This window comes from Podarcis pityusensis (genome assembly GCF_964106645.2).
Source record: "Podarcis pityusensis genome assembly, chromosome: 5".
Lineage (NCBI taxonomy): Eukaryota > Metazoa > Chordata > Lepidosauria > Squamata > Lacertidae > Podarcis > Podarcis pityusensis.
In genome coordinates, this window is record NC_138032.1 from 41873893 (window position 1) to 41900373 (window position 26481).

General features: G+C 49.4%; 1 protein-coding gene across 1 annotated transcript in view; it reads right to left on the bottom strand.

Moving 5' to 3' along the window:
• Nucleotides 1–3154: 3154 nt before the first annotated feature.
• The window catches only part of R3HCC1L (R3H domain and coiled-coil containing 1 like), a 34031-nt gene continuing 10704 nt past the window's right edge, over nucleotides 3155–26481 (bottom strand). The window contains 6 exon segments of the mRNA XM_081005869.1: nucleotides 3155–3743; nucleotides 7314–7454; nucleotides 8533–8628; nucleotides 8767–8837; nucleotides 9261–9436; nucleotides 17501–19275. Of these exon segments, the coding sequence (XP_080861995.1) occupies nucleotides 3688–3743; nucleotides 7314–7454; nucleotides 8533–8628; nucleotides 8767–8837; nucleotides 9261–9436; nucleotides 17501–19275 (2315 nt within the window). The 3' untranslated portion in view covers nucleotides 3155–3687.

Sequence of the window (26481 nt, forward strand, 5' to 3'; positions counted from 1 at the left end):
GGAGCAATGGACAGCAAAGAAGACAGTGAACTCTCCAGTGCTGTAGCCTTTTGGGGTCAAGTCCAGCAGACCAGGGAAACACATTTGACTGTACCCGGATCCTGATACCATTCTCCGAGGTCTTTCTTCGTGTGCCTCCTCCATGAGAGATCCAGAGGGTGGCGACATGAGAAAGGGCCTTTTCTGCAGTGGCTCCCCTTTTGTGGAATGGTCTCCCCAAGAAGATTTGGCTGGTGCCTTCATTATACACCTGTAGCTGCCAGGCAAATATGTTCCTCTTCAACCAGGCCTTTGGCTGATTGACATTCAATGCCCTTTCAAATCTGTGGGGTGGGGAGAATTATTGGTTTGTTGTTATTTTTACTATGTTGTGAACCACCCTGAGTTCTACAGGTGTAGGGCGGTATACTAACTAACTAAATGTATGCATGTATGTATGTATTGTTTTTTGGGGGGGTGTACATACACACAGTGCTTTTTTCTGGGGTGACGCAAGGGTATGCATACCCCTAAACATTTTGTGAATCTTTGTACTTATGTCCATTTACTGTATTTATTTCTCCCGATCTGAACTATAAAATGGTGATTTTCTTGAGTCAAAATGAGAGTACCCCTAAACATTCTTTTTTAGAAAAAAGCACTGTGTACACACACACACACACACACACACACACACACACACACACAGAGATGGTCCCTACACTTTATTCTGAAGGCCTTCAAAACAATGGTCAGCTGCGTGTGTGGCACAAATTCTGTCAATCTAACACAAAGACAACGAGAAGGAGCGAGGAGAAGAGAGACTGAACCAAGGTCCATCAGGATGGAGGTGCAGAAACAGCCACCCAATACAGGACTTGAGGCACAACTTCATGAGGAATGCCCTGCATTGGGGCATTAAGGCAGCCCTGACTAGAGAGCAAGTCCCACTGAACTTTTACTTCTGAGCAACATGCCTAGGACTGCATGAAGTCTCCTGATCAAGGTACAAAAGAAACAAGCCAAGCATTTCTGAGGGAAAGAGTAGCCAGAGCAGAGACATTTCCAGCCCTCGTGCTGATGGAAACTCCCTCTCAAGTTGCTCGCAAGGCACAGATGGCTCATGGCTGCTGGCCTTTCATTTCGGCAGCCTCCGCAGGCTGCCAGAAGCTATAAACAGGGGTGGGACACAGTTTAGCCGCTGCGCTGTATCAGTATTTAGAGTATTTAATTGGCCCAAATAGACGGGGCTTGTTTTCGGGGAGCAGCTGGCAGGCCGGAGCAAGCCAGGCCTCACCAGGGGGTTAGAGACTACTGGAACTGCCAGGAAAAGCAGTGAGCACCCATCCGCCTCCCCTTCCAGAACGCTGCCCACATCAGAGTCCCGGGCTCCACCCTGCCCAAGAGGAGACACAAGAGAGAGCTGTTCCAGGCAGGGAGATGCCTGCGAGCTTGGCTGGCCAGTAAACACTCGGCCTGCCAGCACATTCCAGGCTTGAGAGCTGTCTTGGCCTACCTTGACCTGACCCCGGGCAAAGCTAAACACGACTGGATGCTTCTGAGACCATATTTCCCATGCAGCGTCTCCCCAGGCTCTGACAAGGCGGCTCCAGTCTCCCTTTTCCCTCTCAGGCCATGTGGCGCCACAGACACCCTTTCAAACGGGCTTGGAACGTTTTGCAGCCTGGGGGCCACGTGTCCTCTTTGGCAGCCTTCAGGGGGCCACATACCAAAGGTGGGTGGGGCCAGAAGCAAAAGGGACTGGAGCAACAAGTGCCAATTTGCTCATCTCTCTGCATTTGCCATCCAGGCAGTGCAAGGATACAAGCTGGTCAGGAGAAAAACACTCAAGGAGGCTGCAATGCAGGGCCAGTGAGGGGCGTGGCCAGTGGAGGAGGGGTGTGGCCTGCGGAGAGTTCCAAGGGCCAAGCAGAGAGTTCTGGAGGGCCATACAGTGGTACCTCGTGTTAAGAACTTAATTCGTTCTGGAGGTCCGTTCTTAACCTGAAACTGTTCTTAACCTGAGGTACCACTTTAGCTAATGGGGCCTCCCACTGCCGCCACGCGATTTCTGTTCTCATCCTGAAGCAAAGTTCTTAACCCGAGGTACTATTTCTGGGTTGGCAAAGTCTGTAACCTGAAGCGTCTGTAACCTGAAGCATCTGTAACCCAAGGTACCACTGTATTTGCTCCCCCCCATCTCTGCCTTGAAGCATCAGCCAAGAGGACTCTGCCTCCCTACTCCCATCTAGTCCTCCTGAGCACCACTCCCATTCTTATGGCCTTTGAATCCCAAGTCTCTACCCGCTGCTGGGTCTGGGACACGTTGGGCTGCATTTGGGCTGCAGTCTTGCCTGCTCCCTCTGTGCTGTTGTCCTTGGGTCTCGAACTCTGGGGCAATCAGGCAGCGGCAGCCGCTACTCAGAGAGCCAAGTTGCTCCCAGGGTGTTGACCCCAAACACAGCTGGGAGAGTCTGACCACAGGAATCTCCGGCACGGCCTAGCAGGGGCGTGTTGTCAATGTCAGTTTACAAGGAAGTGGCCAATCTGCCTGCAGCTCGGGCGTTTGTAATCAAGCTACCTGGAACAGAGAGGACTTTGTCTGCTGCCCCTGGGGAGGCATTCCTGAGGGGGTCGGTGCCCGTAAAGCGAAATCCAACCTTTCCTGCAAGCTGGCCAGAGCAAGCATGTTTGTGCTGTGACCTGGGTCCGGCAGCTATTACAAGCCCTATATTCACAAGGTGGGAATGACATGCTGTAGGGGCCTCTGCCAAAGCATTCCTGCTATGAGGAGGGGAATCCCAGCAGCAGCAATATCCTGGTAGGGCCAGGGATCTTGCATACAGCTTGGGTGGCAAAGGCCTCCCGTAAACATGCCAGCTTCCCAGTACGCACAAGGAAAAAGAGCATCTCAACACCAGCTCTTTACTGGAACTTAGCTCTATCAGGATTCTGCTAACATACAAGAGTTGCTGTTTTCTGTGCATCTGATGCTCACTTCCGGTCAGCATTTGGACATCCTGAGGAGCCGGGAGGAGGTCTGGTCCAGCCGCAGTGTTGGCAACTCATTGGCTGCCACCACCGACTGTTGCTGAATCCACAAGGTTGCAGAGGTTAATTCAAGAGCAATTTGGAAGGAGTGAGGCTGCGTGTAATTGCACACTGCACCATGTGATTATTTTTTTAAAATAAAAAAGCCTTTAATAAGAAACTCAATGGCGGGCACTTGATCATCCTAGAGGGCCCATTGTAAAAGCTGCCACAGCTCAGTCCAGTCCCACAGAACCCAAGGGCCCCACACTGCTCAGTGGTCTTCCTGCTGCCCACAGTGGAGGAAGGCACCGCATCCAAGAAGGGCCGAGCCAACGTCCTTTGGATATTGAGGGTTATGTTTCCATGGCACAACAAGTGGAACAGTGCCCAGTCTTTGGGCCAGATGCCCAGTGGCAGCTCTTGCAGAGGCACTGCCAACTCCAGCTCCACTGTTTCAGGGTCTCAGGTGCATCCTAGGGCAAGGCTTGCTGGAGCTCATTTGAGCTTGTTCCCGCCGCTCAGGAGTGCCCATGTTCTTGCTGCTTAGCCCAAAGGGAGCGGCAGAACTTTCCCCGACGCTGCCGAGCACAACCTGCCCGCCTGCGCCCAAGCCCCAGTTCTGCTCAGGTGAAGTCTCAAGGCATCTCTCCCCTTTCTCCTCGAGATGGTGCGGCCTCACTCACGTCCTTCCCAGGCATCTTCTCGTTGTTTCATCTCCAAGTGCTTCCGCTCTGCGAGGAGAAAAGGGGCAGGTGAAGCCATGTGGGATGCACTCTGCCAGCACAGGAAAGCGCCACACTTGGAAGGTGCAGGGGACTGCAGCCTGTTAGAATTCCTGCTCCATGATTGCAGTCATGGGATTGTTGTCTATCACATGACGGTATATGTTTTGATTCCACAGAGTGGCGCTTCTCCGAAGCCTTGGCGCTTCCTCTCCCTCCTTCCTCCATCACCTCCCGCCCTTACCGGCGTACCAGGCTCTGCTCCCATGACACAGCACAACCACTTTCCTCAGCAAACTGTGGCTGCCTACCCTGCTGGCACTCAGAAAGCGTGTGCCCTGTGCTGACCTTGCTTCATGCCGCCGTGTCCTTCCTCCCATCTCAGCCGCACTGTGCCTGCCCCATGACCAGCCTCTACCGGCAGTGCCATGCCATGTTCTGATGGGCTGCGTCTCACCTGTGCTAGGATCAGAAAGCCTGCCTGGTGACCCGAGGGAAAGGCTAGCGAGCGGAGAAGAGCAGGGAGACTGCAGAGTTGGCAGCTTCAATTAAAACAAATCACCTATTCCTATGCATGACTTACACTGCCTCCTGCAGCTGGCACTGGCTCCCAGTTCCGCATCCTGGAGCAGTAATCAGGACTGGAGCACCACCTAGTGCCCAAACCTGAGGATCACAGACCTGATGCCCCCCTTTTTACCATATAGCATTTTGGGAGAGCAATTGAGGAACGGGGCCAAGTATATGGGAGCGCCGCTGCTGGTGCCTCCTGTCTCATAAGCATCTGGCCAAAGCCATAAACTAATCTTCCAGCTTTTGTCCCTCGCAGCGCCATGGCAGAAAAATGGGCAAAATAGAAAAAGAAAAGAATAAGAATCACTACTCTACTGTGGTCACAAAGAGGACATCTGCAAGGACAGTACAGTAAAAATATGAGAGCAGGGGGAGGCCTGGGCTGAACGAGGCTACAGTAACCTGGACATCATATGTATACAATGAGAAATCTGTTGCAGGAATTAGTCCAAAATGCTGTGTTCACAGGGCACACACCATCATTGGCAGGGGTAATAGCGGTGGAAATGCTGCAGTGATTATTGGATTCAGATCCTATTCAAAATGCTAAAGTGAAAGCTATGGAGAAAAACAATTTTTAACAGCTTCTGATTATGCTGGGAATGTCAGAGAGACCCAGAGTAATCCATGCTCGTACTCCAGTTTCAAAAAGAATGACAGAAGGTAATAGAGTCATTGTATGAGAGAAGCTTCCTCAGAAAACTCCATAAGAAGGGGCCGGGTTTGGGGGGGGGTGGAGTGGGGGCTGGAGAGGAGCAGGTGTAGGGAGGAAAGAGGCTATATTAGAAACAGGAAAATCACGGGGAAATTTATCACCTGAACTGACAAACAACTATCAACACTTTTTTTTTAATGTGCAAAAAGCTTGTTGTTAAAGACATATACCTACAGTGACTAAAATATTTGCATTGTTAATTACCTGCACCCTCTTCTCCTCATTTTCACTGCTGCCTGAAGGGTCTTTGCAAGCTTAAAATACTGCATTTTGTTTCAAAAAGAGCAGCAGGATTTTTTTTAAAAAGGCAAAGCCTAACTTGACCTCTCTAGGATGTACGGTGTGCTTCTTTGAGATCAGAGGCTATTCAGCTTCCCTCTTCAAGCCCAATCTTTGACTGTCTCTAGGGGGCATGATCCATCAGCTCTGCCCCCATCCTCCACCTGCTTCAATGAGAGGCCCTGCCTCATCCCACTTCCCTGAAATCTCTTCTTCCTTCCACATTTTAGGGCAGGGGTGAGTAGCCTGCAGCCCAAGCAATGCATGTGTCTGAAGCAGATGGCAAGGTGGGGCAGGAGGACCAGGAGGAAAGAAAGTGGCAGAAAGAGAAAAGTGGGAGAGAATGAAAGAAAGAGAGAGAAAGAGAGAGAGAGAGAGAGAGAGAGAGAGAGAAGTGGTGCTCCCCACTTTTGGGTTAGGCTGCCTCCACTGCTGGCACACAGTCCCCAACAGATCATCCCCAAGAGAATGTGGCTCTCAAAAGAAATAAAAGGTCCTTGTCTCCCTACAGCATATATTCCTGCAACAAAACCAGAGGCTCTGGATAAACTGAAAATGAACATGGGAACCAAAGAACTGCCAGCTCCTTTGCCCAACCTGCCAATCTGGAATACAAGACAGTTCTGAACATCTTCTAGACTACCTGCCCTGCAAGGCCCATAGGCCTACTGTCAGGTTCCACTATATACAAAAGACTTTATTGACGTAATAGAATCAACTCAGCCCAGAGGGAGCCCTTGCCTGTGACTTTCAGTACCAACTAACCCTTTCACACCCTCCCCGCCCCAATTCAATCCAGTTGTATCTTCCATAAAACTCCTCCACTTCTGAGCCAAGTCTGGGATCCTTGGTTCCACCTACTGCTACCCCTAGGACTAATACTCGGCCGAATCAAAAGTCACATATCCATCAGTGTTATGAGCCATACACCATAGGTACAACATGTGTGTGAATTTTAGTTTGGGCAACCACTGGGGAGAGCGGGAGCTTTGTGGATTCCCATGAAGACTGGAGATGTCAAAATATCCCAGCCCAGAGGACTAGGACATTGGTAGCTGGTACCTGGACAGACAAGGTACTCCCTAACTACTCCTTTCTTAACAAAGGATGCTGAAGATGCAACTGACAGCTGTAGGACAGGAGCGTAGCATCCTCAGGCTCCTGCAAGATGCTCTGCAGTGGCCAGCTCCTGCTACCCAGTAGAGCCCTCCCAGTCCTAACAGGAAATAACAGACATGTGGGGAATCTGAAAGGACCTCACTGATCTCATTACAGTTTCCAAACAAGTATGGCAAACAGCTAGGCGGGCACGCTCCACCGCTGTTATCTAGCTGGTGCAGCTGAAGCACAGGCGGAGAGCCAGCTGCCATCGCACTGGGAAGAGACAGGGCCCTTAATGGATACAATAAGCCCAGGACAGCAGCATGGCTGAGGTGGCAGCTCATCTGACCATGGGTCTCCTGCAGCCCTGGAGAAAGCTGGTAGTGGTGGGGAAAGGGGGAAACAACCCCTTTCCCCAGCCAGGCCACCTGGTTCCCCCTTTGTTGTGCAGAGGATGCTTCCCTTAACGCCGTTCTGCCTTAGCAGCAGAAAGTGGAAGGAGAGGGGAGGGCTATGAGGGAACCCTTTCCCAGAATGCAACCTGACACCAAGGGTGATCCCCTCTCCTGTATCCCTGCATGTTTCTGTGACCTAGACATTGGCTGCCTAACAGACTCCCTCAGGTCCTCAGGCAGGCAGAGCTGTCTGTGTGACAGCAAGGAGAGTGAGCGAGCACGTGGTTGGTGTAGCTTACTTGCAACCCTGCCTGGAAGCAGAGAGCCAGACTCCCCAGAGACTCCCAGGACGTGGGTAGTAAGTGAGAGCAGGGAGGCCTGAGGCGGAGACATCGAGAAATCCCCCAGCATCCCTCGCCAGCACCGCAGCATGGGCCACCTCCGTCTCCAACACACTTCCTGCCTCTACAACACAACAGCGTCAGTTCACGTCTTTCCCCGCACCCTTAGGCTTACCTCGGGCTGCTTGCAGCTGCTTGCGTTCAGCTTCCCGCTCGGCCTTGCTTTGGTTGCTCCGCACGCCCAGGGCGCCTGTCACCAGTCTCCTGGCCAGAGCGGCTGAGGTCTCGGGGCGCTCTTTGGCTGGCTGCAGGAATTCTAGAGGAATTGGCAGAGGGAGGAGAACAGTCTCAGTGCTCAGAGTCAGGACTCCCATTGCTGGAAGATGAGAGTATTTAGGCAGATGAGTCCTTTTCCAAAAGCACATATTAAAGGAAAAGAGATAAGGCAGGGAAGAGCATCACCCACAGCCTGGGTGCTGCCCTCTATCGCATACAAAGGAGGATAGCAGAGGAGGCTGAGAGCACCTCTAATGGTCAGGAAAACGGGAGTGGAAGCAGCTGTCAAAGGGATCTGCCATGGGCAAGAGACACGTGGGAGCAATGGGGCGACAGTGAGTGTGTGGGAAACACTGGCTGGATGGGGTATGCAGGGCTGCACTGTTGCCTGCCTGACTGTTCTCTCCTGTGTGTCACACACCCACAAAGCTACATTGCAAACAGGCCATGTGACACCAGAACGTTTCGAATTGTTTTAAATATCTGCTTCTAATGTTATCTTCTATTGACGATTTTAATGTTTGTTTAATTTTCTGTATTTTTTTGTAAACCGCGTTGCAGATTCTACTTTCAATATTAATTTTGTTACTTTTTATTTTAATGCACCTTTTCAATTCCCTAGGTGTTGCCTGGCGTTGCCCTAGGAAGCCAACCAGACTTCTTGTTATTCTCAGCCCCGATGAGACGCAAGGGTGCTCAGGGACTAGGGCAGCCAGCAGGAACCCAAAGGGGGGCAACCCATTCTTATTGACTCTACTGTTACAGTTAACAAGCCCTGTTCGGTGCTAGCAGGAGAACTTCCACTGTTTTAAACTGCAGCTGTTTCCCTGGAAAGCGGTTGTAGGATTTGGGAAGCTCAATGTCCATGTGAGAGAGAGACTTCCAGCAGACCAGTTTCATAAGCAGTTGTGCTGAAGAACCAGTGCTCATCAGCACCTGAGAGGAGCAGAGATGGAGGGTCCAGGTGGGTGGGTGGGGCTGTTGAAGCCCTACAACTATGGCTACCTACAATGATCTGGGATAATCTCTGCAAGGTAAGAATACATAGTGCAGCTATGAGCTACAGGCTGGAAGATGCTCAGCACCCCAGGCATTTAATCTCTTTCTTCTGGACTCACCAGAAAAGGCTCGGGCCTTGGTCTTTGCAGCTCGCGTGGCCTGGGACAGTGGGCGGGTTTTCACCATTAGGTGCTTGGTGCTGAGAGCATCTCGGGCTGTGAGAAGAGAAGCAGGTATCATATGGGGAAGTAGACTCCCTTCCCAGTGAATGCATTAGGCAGGCCATTCCCACCAGGTACCAAGAAAGCCGCTTCCTGTTGCCCAGTCAAGCCCTGCTGAAAAACAAGCCTCACCTGTGATGGGGCTGGAGAAGATCCCCAGGGCATGTCTGTCATCCACCCATTTAATGTCAAAGCCTTTCTTCCTGGAGAGCAGAAAAGAGAAATATGGGGACATCAGGGTTCTTGTGGGGGTGGGGGTGTTCAGAGGAAGAAAAAAGCAATTGTGTGCAGTCCTGGGAGGAGCTCAGGAGGGGGTGCAGGGATAGGGGGAGTTGGAAGGATGCCTGGTGGGTAGTGATGCCAGAGCATGCCTGGGCATCTTTGGAACAAGACTGGCCTTTGCATCTCTGAGCTGGGGAGCACATCTGGATCCAGGTCTAAGGACTCACAGAAGTCAGGAGGCCATGGAAGGGAAAGCTCTGGGTGAAGAGAGCCATCACCCCCAGCCCTGCCTGCTGGGGGTGATCCACACTCAAGGAGAAGGTGTGACATGGGACATAGAATCGCAGAGTTGGAAGGAGCCACAAGGGCCCTCTAGTCCAACACAACGGGGACAAATGGCTCACTGGTAGATGCAGAAGACGCGCAGCAGGTCCTCGGTGCGAAACTCCGCTGGGAAGTCGTAGATCTCAATGACGTGCGGCAGCTCAGAGTCACTCAAGTCCAAGTCAGCCGGGGTGTAGTTGTAGTAGTCAAAGCGTGGTTCCTGTAGCCCCACAGGGTGTGGTCTGTGGGGAGAAAGCTGGAGGGAGGAGAGAGGAAAGCAGTGAGGGGTGGCGAGCTGGAGCAGCAGCAGTGCAAGGCCCTCGGCCTCTTGCCCCTTCCCCCAAAGCAGCCCAGGCCACTGGTGGACACCCCCACCCCAATGCCATTTCAGGGAGCTCATCCTGATCCCCCACACACCACCTTTGAAACGACAGCCAGGCGCTGCCTCTGACTGCGGAGCGCCGTGGTGCATCTCAGCCCCTGAGCCCTTCTGGCAGCCCTGGAGCGGGTGCGCTGGCTGATTGATGAAGCCGTGGGCTCGTGTTGCGGAGAAGGATTGATGGCCCATGGGAGATTGGGAGTTATTGATCAGGTGCCTCCTGCTGCTTGCATACTTTCCCCATTAACCGTTTCGCCAGGCTCCCTCATTCTTTTCAGGGGAGGAAGCTGGAGTGGGTGCCCAGCTCCCCAGCAGCTGTCTTCCTGCCTGCTCCGCGAAAGGGCGTTGGTGGCACCCAAACCAAGGAAGCTGGAAAACCCAGCTTACAGAGCAGGAGCAGCAGCCCCCACTCCCCATGGCTAAGCAGGTGAAGCTAGAAGAAGTGTGGGACAGAAATAAAAGGGGTGACTGGGTTCAGACACAGGTGGGAGAAGACCTGGGCCCATGTTTTACTTGCGGTAGGTAATGCCCCAGTAAACTCTGGGCCAGAAAAATATATGAATTGCGGAACAGTTGAGAATAATGACAGACAGCAGCCAGAGATTTTTTATTCTTTTTAAGACAGGCTCAGGGAGAAGACAGGTGTGCTGGGACCCGGCTCCCCGGATGCTGTGCACACCTGCACCCCAAAATCAAACAAAAGAGCGGGAGAATGAAGCAGGCTGATCTCACGCTGCTCCTAAGGGAAACAAATTACGCTGTGATTACTAACACACTCGAGATGTGAGGTTGCCCTTGAAAACTTTTCAGAAACCACAGCTGGTGCAAAATGCTGAAGCCAGAATAATGTCTGGTGTCTGCTTTTCTGGCCATATTACACTGGCCTTGTTTAAATTGCAGCGGCTTTCAATTCATTTTCAGACCCAATTCAAGGAGTTGGTTATTATCAATAAAGCCCTAAATGGCTTTGGGCCAGGATATATGAAGGCCTGCCTCCCCTCACATGAACTTGCCCATCAGTTGTAGTCATCTTCCGAGGCCCTGTTCTGTATTCCACTGACAACATATGTGCATTTATTTATTTAGAGCTTTTATTTTCATCCCATTCTTTGGCTATAAAAAGCTCCCAGAACAGCTTATAAGTCACTAAACAAAGATTTCTCTGCACTCAAGACACATCACAAAAGGGAAATGGATTGGGAGGGATGAGAAAATAAGCAAACTCAGGGTCAACTTCTTTATACAAGCAGTTCAAATGGTGGAGGGCATTGTCTTTTAGATGGGCAGTTAAGAAGGTTTTATTTCATCTGGATTTTAGTGTATATCCTATTCTGGATGTTTTATTTTGGCTTTTTAAATGCTTGCTAGTTTTAACCGCAGCGAGATTTTAACAGCTGTAAACCACCTTGGAGGATTTGCAAGAACCAAAAGCCAAAATGCAAACACGGCTCCTTCCCCTACAAAAGCGGAGAGGGAAGAGACTCAGGCCTCTGGGAACACCGCAAAATGCTGGCAGATCTCGTGTCTCCAGGTCTGCAACATCATGGCCTAATGAACAACGACTCTTCACTGAATTGCTTAGCCTGACCACTCAGCTCCCCTCCATACGTGTGCCTTGGCAAACCTTTACCCCCAAAGTCAACCATCATAGCTGCTGGGAGACTGAAAGCTGGATGCAGCTCTCCTAGGGAAACGCACTTGTGCTAGGTCCCTAAGCGGCACAGCTCCGCGCACATCCTGTGGGCAAGGGAGTCTATAATTCAGCCAGACTCTGTCTGCTTCCCCAAGTACCTGTACCAACAGAAGCCGCGGCTGTACAGGGAAAGTCTATAAATTCCAGCTACTTCGGTCAATAAAAGACAGCAATTCAGATAATTTCTTCGGGAAAGTGAATTTGTGGGTGGGTGGAGCACGGAAGAACGAGCCGGCGAATCAGGGAGGAAGAGGTGGATCTGCAGCAAGAGGGACAGGATGGAGTGTGTGCCTCGGTGGATTTAACAGGATCCAAGCTATTAACTTGATCGTTAAGGAACCTAAGCGAACTACACTCGGTCGCAGCGGGAGCTGGCCAAGAAATGCTTGAGGGAGCAGCCTCTCATAACATTAAGTGGCATGGCAGATCTTCAGAGATGATGGAGAGCACACTGCATGAGCACCCCTGACCTTCACAAACCACTGGGTGCAGCAGAAGGCACACTGAGGGTCACGAGCTGCCTGCCTCGGAAGGGTGGTGACAATCCATGCACAATGCACAACATGTACAAACCTGCCCACAAAGCCTGCTCGTCTCTGCACACAACTTCAGGCTTGACTGATGTGAGCCGGCTCTGCAGCGACAAAGTGCACACATATTTCGGGGCAGCGCAGTGGGGAACACGGCACCGCATTCTTACAAATATGCTTGCAATGGTTTGCTCAAGGAAAAAGCGAGCCCATTAATGGGCTTCCTGTCTTGGGTTGCTTACATGAACCATGCGCCCTCGTGCCACATTAACACAGTCCCAGCCTCCTGCTCGCAGTCTCCTTCCCAGAGATTGCTAATGTTCAGATGTTGTCCTGTGCTGGGAAAGCTTCTGCCGGCGGATGCACAGGCAGCAAGGAGCAAGAGGACACAGGAAATGAAGACTGTCTGCCACGGCTCAACGCTCTCCAAAGATTTATCCATGCTGCTGCGCTGACTCTCGCTCGCTCGCTCAGCTTTTGAGACGGAGAAGACAGTCAACATGCGGCGGGGGGAGAGTGAAGCACAGTGGCAGAGGCCGGAGGAGCCTTATAGAGATAAAAGCGTGTAAGGCAAGAGGCAGAAATGTGTGCCCGTGACAGCCTGCTCTAGCACACTCCTCCCTTTTGCAGACAGGGCTGCCTAGTTACAATCTCTCCAACAGAACTGGCCAGTTTAGCCAAAAGTAATCCTCCCAGAAACACTGTATTACCAGCTATTCCATATTTTCCACGGATGACAGAAAAAAGCGCATCACACGGCACATGCATTGGCCTCTCGGGTGCGCAGCCTGCAAGGACAGCTGGGTTGCTGGTCAGTGCTGGGCACCCAAACTAGACAAGTAATGGCCTTCAAAACGACAGAATGAATTATTTTCACATTTTCCATTGCATGTTAAAGTTTTTGTTCTGATTTGGGAAGGATCATATTTTCTTCTTCTTCTTCTTCTTCTGAGTGAAGGGAGACAGGTTGGACTGGATCAAAAGAAACAGGAGGGATGGATCGAATAGCCTTTTGGTGGTCCCTCCCAACTTTGTGAAATGAAAATGAAAGAATCCACTCTAGACTCCAGAGCCATGAGGACCAAAGGCCCAGCCCCAGAGCAAGACCACCCCCCCCCCCAGTCATTGAAAACAGGGTTTCCAAAAAGGCTTCGCAGATTCCCAAACAGGAACCAGCAGCAGTGGTTTCTAGGTAGTGAGGAAATGCCCAAGGCCTGTGGCAGAAGAAGGCAACTCTCAAGCATCTGCACAGGGCCTGAACATAAGCCCTTACCCTGATCCCCAGGCAAGCCTGCACAGAAGCATTTACTCCCAACTCCACTCTTACACACAGAGAATGAAGCAAACACATCTCACCTGCAGCTCAGCACCGACACACAAGCCATAACATCAACTCATGCAAAGCACCCTCTTTTGTGTATGCCAAGATCTGATCGCTCTCATTCTAAATCCCACTTTCACACACCCGAATCTCAGCGCAACACTCCTCCTATGCAACGAAATGAGTTATACTGACCTTGGTACGAGAAACTAGAGTAAGTTTTTCACCAGGGAAAGCAATAGCAGAGGAACAGCTTTATTTAGTCACGAGCTGTTTTCCCCCTCCTTCCATTTTTATCTCACCATATTCTTCTTTTCTTAAAACACAAGCAGGAGGATATAGATATGTGCATATCTGCATCAGCACAGTCACTAGGCTGGAGCTGCAGAAAGGAAGCCAGACTCTGAGCTTTGCAGGAATCTTGCCTGTGAATTTTCACTGCCACATTTCTCCAGTGCCCGGAGATCTTCTGATACCCGGACTCTGGGGACATTCATAGTTTAAAGGAGAAGCATTTTCACCAAGGACGGGATCTTCCTGCAGTATTTTAAAAACACTCCAGGGAACAATTTACTGCAGGACAGATGCAAGTTGACCCAAAGCAGGGGCATGTCCCAAAGTAAACATGATTAAATGCTCAGGAGAAATTGCTAATGTGGATGGACCCTCCATTAGAGATATTGGCCGGCATCACCCACAAATTCTGCTGCTGATATTCGTATGAGGAAGAGCACAGCTCACACCACATCCCAGAATCTGTCACTGTAGGCAACCCAAGTCCTGTCTTATCCACACAAAATCTTGTACCTCATTAAAGCGATACAAGCTTTTGTGTAATTGGTCTCGACAAAAGTCTCATGCTGTCCCTTGTGCTGTCCCTTGTCCCAGCCATCGTCCCGCCTTCTCTCTTTCATTATCAGAACTCTTTTCTTCCTCAAGGTGAATTTCCAGCACTGTGCCCATTTGCCAGGGCATTCTTCAGCTATATCAACTCATTTTTCTTAGCAGACAGTAAATCTCGTGTCGGAACTATGTGATTCTAGAGAGTCCAGCTATTTCACAAGGTTCTCAGCTTTTTAGGGCCGGGAGGAATCAAAGCTGATAAATGGATTGGGTGAAAAATATATGTGGGTATATTCGTGCGATCACACAAAGTTCAGTGCTCATTAAGATAAATATGACAAGCCCGGTGTTCATTAAGATAAATATGAAAAGCCCAAACTACAATTCTAGGAGGGAAATGAATACACTTAAGAACATAAAAAGAGCCAATGGCCCATCTAGTCCAGCATCCTCTTCTCACAGTGGCCAACCAGATGCCCGTGGGAAACCCAAACCCCAGAACGCTCTCCCCTCCTGCAGTTTCTTCTGAAGCTTTATTGCCTCTGACTGCGGAGGCAGAGCACATCCATTGTGGGTAGCAGCCCAGCTCTCAGTGAACACACACATTTATTTATATTTTATTTAACAAAATGCACATACAGTATTGCTTGATTGTAAGAAGACCCTCAAAGTGGTTTACAAAGGCGGGGGGCGGAGAGTCAAAGGTTTGTTCTGGTACAGTGAAAAGAGACTGCTGAAACGAACTGCAGTATGGACACAGCCTGGCGCTCACAAAGGTTTTGAACTACAGCTTCCACCAGCCAGTATGCTTGCGCTGGCTGAGGCTTAAAGGAGTTGTAGTTCTAAGCATGTGAAGGACATCAGGTTGGGGAAATCAATGTCTCCACAATTATTACATGATATTCTGCATCACCACACCATCTACATTTTTTTTTTTTTGCCCGCAAGTACAAAACAAAATTGCGTCTCCATTTTTTTTAAAAAATGGCTAAAAGCCAACTGCTCAAGTTCATTCCTCACTGTGGCAAATGGAAATTCTGGGGTTCTCCGAGCGTGGCACTGTTACAAAAGATGCAGCTGCAATTGTGTTTAAGAAATATGTAAACCACATTAAGACCCCCTCACCCTGCCCTAAAGAGCCTAAGTCATCCCCTTAGACTTACCCTTAGCCTGCCCTATTGCAACACTGAGCCTTTTCCCAGAGTATCGACTCCCGAGACCTCACCTTCATTCTCTCAACTCTGCAGTCTACACCTTCCTCCAAGTGGTTACTTGTGAGATAATTGAAAGGAAATTATCCCTGACTTTTCTAAAATTAGTGCTTTCTAATGCAGGCAGTTTACTGGTATCAGCTCTCTGATGAAAGCAGGCGCAGAGTTTGTTTAAACAAAGCAAAGCGATTTCATAATGCAGAATTCACAATGCTACAAATAGGTCATGCCCACAACTAGGCACGCATCCATGCGGTCAGGCCTTTGGGATCAGAGGCGAGAGCACAGAGAAGCTCTCTGGCCACAGAACTCGTCTGCTGGTTGCCCCTTCACTTCTGTCCAAGCCCAGCCATGCTATTGCCCTACTGCTCTCCCTCTGGTGCAGCAGATCCAGCCTTACAGAAGAAGGAAAGCAGACCTAAAGTAGATCATCTAGATTCCTTCTTCACCACACCCGCTTTCCTTGTGTCTTTCAGGATACAAACATTTCCACCCAGCAGTATCCTGAGCATCGTAGCTGCAGAAACATGTGAACATCCAGTAAACCCTGCAAATTTTCCTTTGCAGCAGGATTTGTTTATATGAGCCTGGGAGTCGTGGAGGTTGTCTATGCGCCTTGATATGCAAGACCAGCACCATACAGAGACTGAGCCACACATGTGCAGCGAAATCAGTTTGAGGGCAATTCTGTTCTTGCTACGCCTTCGACACCTATGAAGACAAGTTCTGCTTGGTGTGCTGGCACTTCTGCACAGAGGCGCAATGGGTAGCCTGTGCAACGATTGCATGATCCGGCCTCACTTTCAACTGGCCGGTCACCTGCCAGAAAGGGAGATTTAATTTCCTTGCCGTTAACTGACTGGAATAAGCAGCAGTGAACCCAAAGCTACTTCCTGTAAAAGCTGCCCCCATGGAGTTTTAACAGCTTCCATTACCAGGAGTTTAGGATGGTTTATGAGCTAACCCTTGGTAATGAGCCTGCTTAGTTAATTTCAATGGTTCGCCGGAGCTATTAGCAAGCCGAATCCATTCAGATCAACCCCCGGCTCCTAAGCAGGCCTGAATGCACATCACAGCAATATTAGGACACTTTGTTACTTTAGGTACTATTGTGTCACTCCAAAAGTACAGGGTTTATGGTATTGATTTAAGCTTTAATAAGGGGCTCTCAGCCATCCAGCCGACACGGTGCTTTCCTCATAAACGGAAGGCAAGGCTGCACGCTCCCCGTGCTGAGCTACTCATCGCAACACATTTCGCGCTATTCTTGCAAGGCGATATGCTAACAAGCCAGAGCCAATTAAAAACCTGCCATTTCCATGAAACTTCACGGTATGTCTCTGCACGCCTCGTGGTCATCATGAAGGCTCTGCTTCGTAGCGACGCAGCCGCCGTGCAGAGGAACTTCCGCCTGCCTTATTTTACGCATTTTATTATATCTAGTCAGCCAAGAGAGTTTGGCAAGCGTTGCGGAGTTCAAGGTGTTGGAGAGTTCTCAAGCCAATTGTTGTGCTCCTCTTGTTTAATGATTTCTCAAGCACCACTTCTGTTGGAGACCTCCATGGACTACTAGGCCGTTCGTGGTGTTTCTTTTGAGTCCTCCTCTAGCCTCATGACAGAATACATGTGACCATCTCCCCACAATTATTGAAGGCGACAGAAATCGGCTCAACCCAGAAAGTGTCATCATCATGCGTTAACTTTGCAAAAGCTTTCTCCAAACCCTCTAACTCTCATCATGACTTCATAAAGAAGCAACTTAGTAGCTCCCATGCCTCTGGTGAAAAGCTTCAAAGTGTGCACGTAATCTGTACTAAATGCTCAAACAACAGAGTAGAACTCGGGCTCTCTGTCTCTGCTGATCACCAGTTTCCAGTCCCTGTACATACAGAGACCCAATGTGGCTTCTCTCTCCTCTCCCTCCAAAAGAATGGAAATGTTTCAATAAATGGAATCTAAAAACTGAAATCAAGACAACCTACAGATTTAAACTGGTGTGTGTGTGTGTGTGTGTGTGAAAATCAGTTTACTCCAAGAATAGAGGTTTGGATTTTCCAACAGAAAATTTTAAATCTCTTGCTTATGGTATGACCTTCTGGGAAAGGGCATCGGATAAATACTGAGATTGAAAGAGAGAAAGAGAAGGCAAGAAACAAAGCACAAACAAAGCTACAGAATAAAGGCATTGCAGACATACTAGCTCAGCCAGCCATGCAGGACTTCAAAACTAAAAATGCATTCTCCATAAACCAGCTGCGTCACGTGCTCCCCAACATGCAACTATCTCCCGCCACCATGTCTCATGACACCCAGATCCAGGAAAAGTCCACAGAGAGTACTCACCCCCGCCAGTAAATGCGGATCCAGGCAGTCACCATCGTCATTAAACAGAGCATCCCAGCTCTCATCTGCCACGCCGTCATCCTCATTGCCGGTTGCCGGATCAATGCTGGTTCCAGCAGGCTCCTCGCTCCATCCAGCTTCTTCGCCTGCCTTGGCTTCAGACGGATGCCACCACCTCATGCCCACATCCCCATGGCTTGGCTTTTGCACTGAGGCGTCCCCTGAGAGAGCTCCTGCTCCCTCCATGACTCTCTCTGTGCTGCACGCCGCCTTCTTTGAGGCACATCCCAGTGACTGGCCAGCAGCCTCCCTTCCTTCAGCGCTTTGCTCTCCCATGCCCAAAGTCGCTTCTCCTGCTGCGGGTGCAGCCTCGGCCCCAGAGACATCGCCTTTGCACCAACAGGTGTGATGGGAAATGCTGCCTCCCTCCTCATGTTCCCTGCCACACCCTTGCCCCACTTCATCCTCCAAGACACAATTGGGGTGACAATTCCTTGTCCCATAGTCACTATCTGAAGAGTTGCAGCCTGCAGCCACCCCTGAACCACCTGCCTCAATTAAAGGGCTCTCATCCCTGTTTCCAGACACGTTATCAAAGCTCACTCCAATCTGATCAGACATGTGTTCAACTGCATGACTGGGCACGCTACTCTCATTCTCCTCGCCATGCTCTAGTGTGCTCTGCTCGTTGGCTTCTGCCTGAGCAGCGACGCTCCCGTTTGTGTCTTTGATGCCACTGCCTTCCTTTGGTTCTGTCTGATCTGGAACTTTATTGGCCGTATAGTCCAACATGCTACCGTCACTCATCTCTGTCGGATTGGAGTTGCTCTTATTGGTGCCTTCACGTCCACCAGGCTCAACTGTCTCAGGGCAAACCAACGTGTTTCCCTTGCCTGCATCTGTTGGATCAGGCACTCCCTCACCTGCACATGCCGAGAGGCAATCCTCATGTGCTCCTAGGCCACCTGGAACCCCCTCAGCTAAACTTCCAGACACATCGCCCTCACTTCCTCCAGCTGGTTCTGTGTAACCTTGGCTCGCGGGCGCCATTGTGCTTTCCCTGCTGGCCAACAGGCCACCGTCACACACCTCTCCCTCATCCGAGAGCCTCTCGCTGCTGGATGTCTGCACACTCCCTTCACTCAGCCCTACCTGGTCTGTGAGGAGTGTTCCTGCCTGCTTGCTCATGCCAGTGTGGGGAGTCCTTTGCAAAGAGAAAGCGTCCTGCTCTGCTGATGGACACACGTGCTGCTGCTCCCAAGAGCAGTCTACCTCGTTACGCCTTGGCTGAAGCTGGAGCTCGGCCATCCTCCACAATAGATTAGTATGAGAGAGGGCAGTGCAGGACTCTGCGTGACGGCTGGGCAGTGCAGAGGGAGTTGTGGCTAGGAAGCTGGAGGAAGCGGGCAGTCTGTGTGACTCAGCCTTCTGCTGGGACCCTTTCCGAGCCTTTGGCCTTGTGCAGAAGGCATTGCTATAGCTCCCGCCTTGGGATGAGGTTCCTCTTGGTTCTCTGGGCGCATCCACTCCATCCCGGTCCTCGTGAAACAGGCCTCTCCCAGCTCTGGGACTCGGCCTTCCCTCACATCCTTTGGTGATCGCCTTCCCTGAGGAGCAGGAGAGGCTCCCCTCGCTCCCATGTCTGGTGGCTAATGAGGTGCTGGTTTTTGAGCCGGCTGTCTCGCGTAGAGCTCTGGGGACGTACAGGGCCTTGTCTGGCTTCTTGGGCCGTATCCGAGGCCTCTCCGTATCTGGCTGCATAGTGCTGCCAAGATCTGTAAGAGAGGAAAGCAATCAGTCGAGTGAGCAGCAGAGCAATGTAGGTGTTTGGGGAAGCAGGGAGGGGAGGATAACCTGGAAACAGAAGCACAATCTGTGTCCCACCTGCTGCCTTTTACAGAGGAGAAATAGTCTACAGCCAGGGGAAGGCAGAGGTGGAACTAGATCAGTAACTCATTTCCTGGCCAAAGGACGGGTGGATTTGCGCATGCCGTTATGCACAGTTACAATAACCTCATAACCATGGCTGCATTCTAAGCACAGGGTACAGCTGTTTTGTCTTACTTTATTTGGTTTCATGATTCAATTTTTCAGTGATTGTACCAGATCTCTTTCAACTTAAAAGAAAAATGGTACAGGAGTTGACTAGGGTAGAGGCATGTGAGGCAGAAAGGCACAAAGACAGAAGTTGGGAACTGGGATGCAGCCCAGAGGGTCTCAAAGTTTTTTTCTCTGGCTCACACTTTAAGAACAAAAATTTGCTCGTGCCATGCCAAATTTTTGAAAATAAGAAATACACTGGAAAACACAACTAGGAATGTCATTAGTATCACTTGAGGCTCCTGCTCTCATTTGGAAAAGATATCTATATTCTTCAAATAAAAAATATTATTTCGATATTATACTTGTACTATACTATGTAACATTGAAATGTTTAAATGTTTATTTGATTGTCCTTGGGTTTTCCCACGACACTTGTGATCCTCTCTTTGAGAACCACTGATGTAGCCAGTTATAGAGCAGGAAGGGGGAGCTGAAATACTATCCACTGACATTTGACAACCTTGCGTAGCCTCTCCTCTCTACAATCTTTTGCCAACATGTTTCCAAACTTTTTTTTGCAACAATGAGGACTAAAAACATGCTCCAAGCACCAGTAATTTCATAACAGTGTGGAACTTCTAAAACCGAGGCGGCTCTATTGATTTGTTATTTCCTTAAACAGAGCTACACCTGGAATCAAACATTCTGCCAAAAAAGCTCTATATACCCTCTATTACTCTGTATTTTGATTATTCTTTTGTATCGAGGAACTACCCATGCATCTCTTATGTGCCTTGCACTAGGATTTAATGGCACCCGGCCCTCTTTGTGGCTTCCACTCTCCCCCTAAACACTTTCAGAAACAGCTCTCTAGAAAGCAGGGCAACCGTGTCCCAGGAAGTCACGGTGACTTTGCACTGGATGTGGGAGAGAGCTAATGTTACATGGCCTTTTCATATGCTGGACCTACAGCTCCCTTGCTATTTCCAAGAAACTGGTAGAAGCAAGCTCCCATCTGCACATCAGCATCCTGACCCCAGATGCTTCAAGCCCTAACCAAGCTGCTCTAAGGCTTTTATCGGCTTTGCCTCAATCCGGCACAGAGAACCACAGCAGTGCTTGTCGTTGACTCAGAGCACTTCAAAGTGCATGAAAGCTAGAAAATAGATTGCTGCCTCTAAAATGCCAGAGCCCTCCTCTCAGTTTGATTGTTTCCATGTCCAACTTGATCCATGTATACTGGACAGTGTTAAGTACAGGACTGAACAAGCAAAACAAGTCAAAATAATAATAATGTAGTTTTAGCCTACACTTGCAACAGTTACCTTCCAATCTCTCAGCTGGGGCAGGGTAGGGATGAGGGTCGGACAGACCAATGGTTCCCAAACCATCCACCCCCCCATGGACCACTTGAAAACTGCTGAGGGTCTTGCAGAACCACTTAATGGGTTTCTTTGTTTTTTTGGCCTGTCATAGCAGTTGATGTGCTAGTTGCTGTCTGCTTTTTAAGTATGCTTTTAATTGCTTCTTTTATTTCTACAGCATTGCATTTTATGGTATTACAATTTTAATTCCACAGAATTAAAACTGCACTATAATAAAATACAATATAAGAAATAAAAGATAATTAAAATACACTTAAAATCAACATATTTAATTTAAGGATGTGCCATTTCCTGTATTCAATCCAAAAACCACAGACACACCATGGTCCACCTGAATGGAGTTCATAGACCATGGATGATCTATGGAACTCCTGCTCCAGGCCTTTCTTTTACACTCAGACTTCCTAATCCATGCCCCACAGAATTGGCAATGGCCTTCTCTATCTTTTAGGTGGGGGTGGAGATCCGCTATCAAGATTAGTCAAGGCAAGCCATCTCTTCCATACGTCTCCCCTCAAATTAACAAGCCAAATCCACAGCTAGGTCCCCTAATAAGGTGAAGTCCAGATACTAACTTCATCTCACTTTTAATAAACTGGGCATTAGCTGGCAAGACAGATTAACACAGAGAGGGAAAAGCTGTTCTTATCTAATTAGTAAGGTAGGACACATTTCTGAGCAATTACTGTTCAGAAGCAAGGTTAGCCCCAGAGGGTGACAAGGTAATATTTTTGCTGCGATCCCAAGAAATGCAAAATGCCCATTGCCTAAGAACGTGGCCATTCTTATTTTGCACAGAGCACCAGAAAGTACAGAAGCCGTGTGAAAGAATCCAGCGAGCAGAGGTCTCTAGCAGAGGTACCGCATATGTTACTGGACTACAATTCCCATCATCCTTGATCACTGGCCAGCTGGCTAGTCCATCAACACCTGGACGGCACCATGTTGCCTCCCTCTGATCTAGAGATATTAAAGGTAGGTAAAAGGTAGGTAAAATCTAGAGGTATTATTCTTGCTCAGGGAATGAGAGGTCCTGTGTTAAATCTAGGCGAAGCCATGCCTGAGAAACCAATGCTCAGTGGCAGAGCACATGCATTACATGCAGAAGATATCAAGTCCCATCCCTGGCATCCTTTTAAAAAAGGATAAGGCAGCAGATGGTGAGAAAGACCTCTGTCTGAGACCCTGGAGAGCTATTATCACTCAGTGCAGACAGTTACTGGGTTAGGTGGACAGATAGTCTGGCCAAGTAGTCTTGCCTAAAGATCTCCCAAATTCTGGATCCAGAAGTGTTAAGGGGAAATAAATAACAACATGAGGAGTCCAAGCCACCAAGGTTGCGTGCAAACTTTGAACACCCAGAGATTTGGGTGAAATTTAAAGAGTCTGTGATGACCCATTTGCTTGCATCCATCTGGACGGGAACCTAGGCTTTCAGCTGATCCAGGAAGCAGCCCGTCCTGCTTCCTAATGCAAAACAACACCAAACCCCCGCTAAGTCCCAATCTTGCTGCCTCCAGGCGGAAATGATACAGACACTCATCAAAGTTTCCAGTGCTTAGATAAGAAGGCCAGTGTGTTGCTTTGTACACTCTTCCCCCACCCCTAATGGCAAGGGGAGGGGGCTGTGGTGTGCCATCTCCTCCTTGCAATTGCATTCCCATGGATATGCAATAAGTGCAGCATATAAATCCTAAACCGCCAAGCACCTAAGGGACAGATTTAAGCTTCTGCAAACCAGAGATCTACAGAATATGCTAAACACGTTGTATCTCCTGTTAGCTAAACTTCTGAAAATATATAGCGTGTGCTGTATTAAATTAAGGTCCACACATTAATAAAGCAGCAGCAAAAGATGTTGCCGTGAACATATCACATGTCTGTAACGAGATCGGCTTTGTGCTATCTTCCCCTTCCTACTGACACTATCTAGTCACCTCCACACACCTTCCTGCGAAGCCTATATGCTGAACCTGCCCCGTTTAATGTACGGTGACACCCAATCCCCCACCTCAATAGACACACTCAAGCGACAACTAAGGAGATTCATGCCCCATCTCTTCTCTTACTTCAGATAAGAGAAGCCCATCAGACTATGAGGCTTATGGGAATGACTGCTGCCACGCCAAGCCCATCTTACATGTGCATGAGGTGTCTAATGACTGCAGGATAGATGAGTTACACTAGTAAGGGATAAATGAGTTATGGAAAAAGCTGGATATTAGGACTAGCAAGAGGAAGGAGTGCTCTTGTACCTATGGAGGTGAATATCTAGGTTTGACCTTAGTCAGCCCAGCTGCCACCAACCCTAAGCTTCAAAATATACAGAGAGGATTAAAAGTATCCAGAAGTGCTAGAAATAAGCCTAACATGTAGTGCAAGGACCCCGACATTTTTGCTCACTTGCCACTCACCAACTAGAACACCACTTGATGTTACCAACGCAGGATCAGTAAAATGATGAGCCAGTGATGCACTGGCCCTTCTGTGCTTGCTTAGACAGAACAGGTAGAGACAGAATCCCCAGGACCCCTGCCTCTATCAAAGACCAACCAGCACCTTGCATGCTCAGCGTTACAGAAATGTAAACCAAAAATGCACAGGCTTTCCTCCTACCAGGACAACTTGTCCCTTTGGGAGCACAATGCAGTTTTCTACACCCGCAGATGACACAAGCCACACTGAAAGGAGGCACTCAGCCTCATGCCACTTTGGTAAAGGGTCTCACGTGCATTCTGCAAGTGGGAAAACTACACGACTGGCCACTTCACACAGGCAGCCAATTAGGAACAGGTCTGTGAAACGCACTTGGAAATCCTGGCTTGTAGGGCTTCCATTTCAGCTGATCTAGGGTCAGGAGCAAGTGTGCAGCACACAGTCTCCCTCCCCGAGCCCACTAGGCCATACTGCCCTCCACAAGCCCTGCATCGGTGCTCTAATCACCAACGGCGCCTACCGGTACTTCTTTCTCAACGGCAGGAGTGCAGTCCAGGAATCCTGGCTCTCAGTCCTATTGACGGCTGCTAGGCCACGTTCTCTTCCTCTCGCTCAAGCCTCCTTGACCCTTTCCTCAAACCCCAGACCACACAGCCTTCAAGGCTAACCGCCACCCTGAGGCCCCAGGTACTTGCGGCCCCCCTCTTGCCAGAGAGATTTATTTTTCATAAGCTTTGGCACAAACAGCAAGGCTGCTATCTGCCAGGCCCCAGGCCCCTATAAATATGCATCAGGCCACATTTATGGAGACGGATGGCTCGGGGGTCTGTCCTGTGGTTGTGGGGGAAAGGAAGAGTTGGGGAAGGGTGTGGCCACAAGATTAATCACTGCCCACTCCGTTTAGGGGTATTCATCATGGCCCACTGTCAGGTAAATCACTGGAAAAACACCTCTCTAGTAATTAATGGGAAGTGACGGATGGACAGCCCCTGGGCCCATTAATCTGGACCATCAGAAGCAGACCAAGATTATGAATGTCAGGATGCATAAACTGTATACCAATCAATAGGGCCAGGAATTCATCCAAGGTTCTCATTTCCGAGGCACCTCCGGTACATTAGGCTCCGCTCACCTTCCCCGCCCCTGCTTCTCTCTCCCCTTTCTTCTCCCCTCTGCTGATTTGAACTGAAAACAGATCCCTCCCCAGCCAAGCAGACAATATGTACAGCCCAGAGCCTGGAGAGGCAGGAACGCCGCCAGAGAGCCACGCAGAAGCCTCAGACAGGGCAATGGAAGCAAACACCCCCCAAATGAAAATGCAGGCATGGCGGCCGGATCATCCATGCCGCACCTTCCGTCTGCCTGCACGTTAATCTGCTTCATTCCATCGCAAGCGCACATATCTAAGGGGTTAAAAAAAGTGGGCCTTGGACCACATAGTCACTGGATCGTACTGGTAATGGGAACCCTTGCCAAATGCCAGTCTCTACTCCAGTGAGATTCTGCCATGGTTGAAATGCAGTGCCCTGGATTTGGGGCAATCTGTTCTACCCAGAATGCAGCACGAGGCTCTTACTTCACCTGCTCCCACAGTTGTCTTCACTGTCTGCTGACTCAACCTTAGGTGGGAACTAAGTAGGGCTGTGTGATATATTGATAGATAGATCGATCTTCCAAAACCAGTTTGAAGTCCATATCGTGATATCAGTTTCATAATTTTTGACCTGGCAATATATTGCAAATCATGATGTGTGTGCGCGCACTATGCAAAAATCACGATGCAGGAAAAAGCCAGAGCGCTTGCCTTATTTCAGACACATATATCAGTGCTATATCAGTATGCCGTGATGTTTAGCTGGTAATATATTGCAATGTTGAAAACCAGATATTGTTCAGCCCTAGAACCAAGAGAGCATTCACAGGGCAAGGTGCCTGCTCTACACTTGAAGGCAACTTGTGCTCAAGTTCTTGTGGGACAGGTGTCGGATCAAACTGCTAGCAGACACAGTGACAAAGATGGTGGACACAGTCCTTTTCTGCTGTCTCCTGAGTTGCACAGGACCTTCACTCTAAAGCAGAGATGGGGCCCTCCAGATGCTGTTGGACTACAACTCCAATCATCCCTGACCATCAGCCATGCCATATGGGGCCGATGGGAGACTAGCAACATCTGGAAGGTCACAGTGTCCTCATGCCTGATCTGCAGCCTAACCAACTCTTCAGAAAACTAGGAGGACAGCAAGGATTCCCTAGATGGTGAACAAAATGGTTTTTATGCAGCACAAGTTAGCATGGGGGCAGGTAGTCAAGCTGCTAAAACATTATCCCCTGCATCCGGGGGCAAACTTTTTACACAGACTGTAAGGATTCTAGCAAAGAGACCAATCCATTTCCTCACCAAGAAGCAGGCAGAGCTCTTGGATCTTTTCCATTCTCCAATAAGCTAATTTCACCTGCAGAATAGTCCCCTTCATCTTTATTGACTCGGTGAGAAAAGAACGTATCATTAAGACAGCTTCAGCCCAGAGGAGTCATTTTTCAGCACAAAATATAATCTATTTCTTTCCGAACAGCCACACCCACTGTGAACAAGGAGCTGCGCTCAGCTAACTGGGTGCTCTGGGGGTCTCTCACGGCAACAAAGGCTGCTACTGCTAGGTAGGGGCAACGCCACACAAAAGCCCTGCTCATAACCACGTTACAAAAACCATTTGGGTAGCAGACATAGAACCGGGCACCATGCAGAGCGGAGGCAGCCTTGCAGAAACCCAAACATTTAGCCAAAGAGGCCATAAGAGCCCCAGAAAAGTGAAGATGGGAGGGCTGAAAGAAGAAAGGAAGAGTTCCCCACCTAAAAACATAACGGCGGCTTTTAGGATTGAAAATCTACTGGGCTTGCTCTCAGGCCAGCCACATTCCAACATCAAGATGGCAAAGTGAATCTGGGGACATTTATTATCTTAGGGCTGCTGACATTTGCTGATTCCAGTACTTCCTTACAGTCACAGTTGCTGAAACAAAGGGGGTCTCAGGTTCTCTTCAATGCTTTTTAGGCCTGATGATCATGGAGATAAAGAAAAGACGTGACTGCAATGCATCCGAGAGCTCAAGACTCAG